At 43.9% G+C, this 5,000-nt stretch overlaps 1 protein-coding gene across 1 annotated transcript in view; it reads right to left on the bottom strand.

Annotated features, from left to right (window-relative positions):
- LOC109878109 (dnaJ homolog subfamily B member 12-like) overlaps positions 1–5,000 on the bottom strand; it is a 21,327-nt gene that overhangs the window by 14,012 nt on the left and 2,315 nt on the right. Inside the window, 1 exon segment of the mRNA XM_031813054.1 lies at positions 3,016–3,125. Coding sequence (XP_031668914.1) covers positions 3,016–3,125 — 110 coding nt within the window.

Here is a 5,000-nt window from a genome sequence, read left to right as displayed (position 1 = left end):
GGTTACTGGCCCAACTCTCTAACCACTAGGCTACCTGCTGGTTACCGGCCCAACGCTTCTAACCACTAGGCTACCTGCTGGTTACTGGCCCAACGCTCTAACCACTAGGCTACCTGCTGGTTACTGGCCCAACACTCTAACCACTAGGCTACCTGCCATCCCAGTGAAGCAGCTTCACATGATCCAACCACCAACACTAATCCCTTCAACTACTCTCTGACACAATCACTATAGTCTCCCACACGACAGTAACAGTGGTGATAACAGACAGACAGAGGAGTAGGGTATTGGTGGTGATAGCCTGGTGGTTAGGTGCGTAGGGCCAGTAACCGAAAGGTTGCTGGATAGAATCCCGGAGTTGACATGGTAAAAATCTGTCGTTCTGCCCCTGAGCAAGGCAGTTAAAACCCACTGTTCCCCTGAGCAAGGCAGTTAAACCCACTGTTCCCCTGAGCAAGGCAGTTAAACCCACTGTTCCCCTGAGCAAGGCAGTTAAACCCACTGTTCCCCTGAGCAAGGCAGTTAAACCCACTGTTCCCTGGGCGTCGATGACGTGGATGTTGATTAAGGTAGCTTCCCGCACCTCTCTGATTCAGAGGGGTTGGGTTAAATAAGGATGACACATTTCAGTTGAACACATTCAGTTGTACAACTAACTAGGTATCACACTTTCCCTCATTGCACAAGTTGACTGCGGGTATTAATTTAAAAAGTAGATACACATTCACATTTATTGAGAAATTACAAATAAATAGTTGACGGTATTGAAAAAACCATACCGTGGCTTTTTCCAAATACCCTGGTATACTGCCCAAGCCTACCAGCCATCACCGGGCCTTAACCACGGGCCAGCCATCACCGGGCCTTAACCGCGGGCCAGCCATCACCGGGCCTTAACCGCGGGCCAGCCATCACCGGCCTTAACCGCAGGCCAGCCATCACCGGGCCTTAACCACGGGCCAGCCATCACCGGGCCTTAACCGCAGGCCAAAGAGCCCCTGCTGATGACTACTTTCCCCTAAGTCAATATATGACCTATGACCTCCCTAAAGACTACCAGGCGGTGTCCCAAATGGCACCCTAGTCCCTATTTAGTGTCCTACCATTGAACAGAGCCCATAGGGATAATGCACTATATAGGGAATAGGGTGCCATCTCACCACCCCAAGTCAAACTAATACAGCTAGCAAACACAAAAAAAAAACCCGGCTGAAAACCAACCTTTCCAATCAATTTCCAAATTGTGAAATCCATTGTCATAGCAACTGGAGGATAATCGGTCCCATCAAAGACAGTTCAGCATTGTGTAATACAAGGAAAGAAGACTCATCAAATGATTGCATTATTCTGGAGGAAGTTGCTTAATAATACAGCATAGTCAGATGCATGACTATAGGAGTTAAGACCGCACAGCTAGGGTTGCAAAACTCCGGTAAATTTTCCAAAATTCCAGATTGCCATTAATCCTGGTTGGAACATTCCCAAAAACCTCTCTCATCGTCACTCAATGCCTAGGTTTACCTCCACTGTACTCATATCCTGCCATACTCTTGTCTGTACATTATGCCTTGAATCTATTCTTCCAACGCCCAGAAGCCTGCTCCTTTTACTCTCTGATCCGAACGTGCTAGACGGCCAGTTCTTATAGCTTTTAGCCGTACCCTTATCCTACTCTGTTCCTCTGGGATGTAGAGGTTAACCCAGGCCCTGCAGCCCCCAGCACCACTCCCATTGCCCAGGCGCTCTCATTTGTCGACTTCTGTAACCGTAAAAGCCTTGGTTTCATGCATGTTAACATCAGAAGCCTCCTCCCTAAGTTTGTTTTATTCACTGCTTTTGCACACTCTGCCAACCTGGATGTCCTAGCCATGTCTCAATCCTGGCTTAGGAAGACCACCAAAACCCCTGAAATTTCCATCCCTAACTATAACACTTTCCGACAAGATAGAACTGCCAAAGGGGGCGGTGTTGCAATCTACTGCAGAGGTAGCCTGCAGAGTTCTGTCTTACTATCCAGGTCTGTGCCCAAACGAATCGAGCTTCTAAAAATCCACCTTTCCAGAAACAAGTCTCACTGTTGCCGCTTGTTATAGACCCCCCTCAGCCCCCTGCTGTGCCCTGGACACCATATGTGAATTGATTGCCCCCCATCTATCTTCTGAGTTCATACTTTTAGGTGACCTAAACTGGGATATGCTTAACACCCCGGCCATCCTATAATCTAAACTAGATGCCCTCAATCTCACACAAATTATCAAGGAACCTACCAGGTACAACCCTACATCCGTAATCATGGGCACCCTCTTAGATATCATCCTGACCAGCAGGTAACCTATGATGAAAATTACAGGCCTCTCATCTTTTTAAGTGGGAGAACTTGCACAATTGGTGGCCGACTAAATACTTTTTTGCCCCACTGTATATTTCACTGGTCACCCCCAAAGCCAACACTTCCTTTGGCCGCCTTTCCTTCCAGTTCTCTGCTGCCAATGACTGGAACGAATTGCAAAAATTACTGAAGCTGGAGACTCTTACCTCCCTCACTAATTTTAAGCATCAGCTGTCAGAGCAGCTTACCGATCACTGCACCTGTACATAGCCAATCTGTAAACAGCACACGCAACTACCTCACCCCCATATTGTTATTTATCTTCTTGCTCTTTTGCACCCCAGTATCTCTACTTGAACGTCATCTGCAAATCGATCACTCCAGTGTTGATGCTAAATTTTTATTATTTTGCCTCTATGGCCTACTTATTGCCTTACCTCTCTAATCTTCTACATTTGCACACACTGTATATAGATTTTTCTATTGTATTATCGACTGTACGTTTAACTCTGTTGTTGTTTGTGTCGCACTGCTTTGCTTTATCTTGGGCAGGTCGCAGTTGTAAATGAGAACTTGTTCTCAACTGACCTACCTGGTTATATAAAGGTGAAATAAATCAATAAAGACCAGGCTACTCCATGAGGTGATTATCCAGGTGTGGGGGGGGGGTCAGGGGTTAGACTCACGGCCTGAAGCTGAGGCTGTAGGGGGCGGCGGAGACCATCATCTGACTGAGAGCTGACACAACCACTAGGATGACGATGGGCAGCAGCTGGACAAAGAGCGCAAAGCCTCCCTGAAAATCACAACACACAGGTTAGTTAGACAACAACAACAACAACAACCTGACATGGTAAACTATACAGGTTAGTTAGACAACAACAACAACAACAACAACAACCTGACATGGTAAACTATACAGGTTAGTTAGACAAACAACAACAACCTGACATGGTAAACTATACAGGTTAGTTAGACAACAACAACAACAACAACCTGACATGGTAAACTATACAGGTTAGTTAGACAACAACAACAACAACAACCTGACATGGTAAACTATACAGGTTAGTTAGACAACATCAACAACAACCTGACATGGTAACTATACAGGTTAGTTAGACAACAACAACAACAACCTGACATGGTAAACTATACAGGTTAGTTAGACAACAACAACAACAACCTGACATGGTAAACTATACAGGTTAGTTAGACCAACAACAACAACCTGACATGGTAAACTATACAGGTTAGTTAGACGACAACAACGACAACCTGACATGGTAAACTATACAGGTTAGTTAGACGACCAACGACAACCTGACATGGTAAACTATGCAGGTTAGTTAGACGACAACAACGACAACCTGACATGGTAAACTATGCAGGTTAGTTAGAACAACAACACAACCTGACATGGTAAACTATACAGGTTAGTTAGACGACAACAACAACCTGACATGGTAAACTATACAGGTTGGTTAGTTAGACAACAACAACAACCTGACATGGTAAACTATACAGGTTGGTTAGTTAGACAACAACAACAACCTGACATGGTAAACTATACAGGTTGGTTAGTTAGACAACAACAACAACTGACATGGTAAACTATACAGGTTGGTTAGTTAGACAACAACACCAACAACCTGACATGGTAAACTATACAGGTTTTTTTTTGTTAGACACAACAACAACCTGACATGGTAAACTACAGGTTAGACGACACAACAACAACCTGACATGGTAAACTATACAGGTTAGTTAGACAACAACAACAACCTGACATGGTAAACTATACAGGTTAGTTAGACGACACACAACCTGACATGGTAAACTATACAGGTTAGTTAGACGACAACAACAACCTGACATGGTAAACTATACAGGTTAGTTAGACGACAACAACAACCTGACATGGTAAACTATACAGGTTAGTTAGACGACAACAACAACCTGACATGGTAAACTATACAGTTAGTTAGACGACAACAACAACCTGACATGGTAAACTATACAGGTTAGTTAGACGACAACAACCCTGACATGGTAAACTATACAGGTTAGTTAGACGACAACAACACCTGACATGGTAAACTATACAGGTTAGTTAGACGACAACAACAACCTGACATGGTAAACTATACAGGTTAGTAGACGACAACAACAACCTGACATGGTAAACTATACAGGTTAGTTAGACGACAACAACAACCTGGACATGGTAAACACACAACAATACATGGTTAGTTAGAGACGACAACAACAACCTGACATGGTAAACTATACAGGTTAGTTAGACGACAACAACAACCTGACATGGTAAACTATACAGGTTAGTTAGACGACAACACACAACCTGACATGGTAAACTATACAGGTTAGTTAGACGACAACAACAACCCTGACATGGTAAACTATACAGGTTAGTTAGACGACAACAACAACCTGACATGGTAAACTATACAGGTTAGTTAGACGACAACAACAACCTGACATGGTAAACTATACAGGTTAGTTAGACGACAACAACAACAACCTGACATGGTAAACTATACAGTTAGTTAGACAACACCACAACAACCTGACATGGTAAACTATACAGGTTAGTTAGACGACAACAACAACCTGACCTGGTAAACTATACAGGTTAGTTAGACAACAACAA

This window comes from Oncorhynchus kisutch, unplaced genomic scaffold (genome assembly GCF_002021735.2).
Source record: "Oncorhynchus kisutch isolate 150728-3 unplaced genomic scaffold, Okis_V2 Okis04b-Okis11a_hom, whole genome shotgun sequence".
In the NCBI taxonomy this organism is placed as follows: Eukaryota; Metazoa; Chordata; class Actinopteri; order Salmoniformes; family Salmonidae; genus Oncorhynchus; species Oncorhynchus kisutch.
The sequence above is the reverse complement of the archived record's forward strand: the minus strand, read 5'-3'. Positions and strand labels throughout refer to the sequence as shown.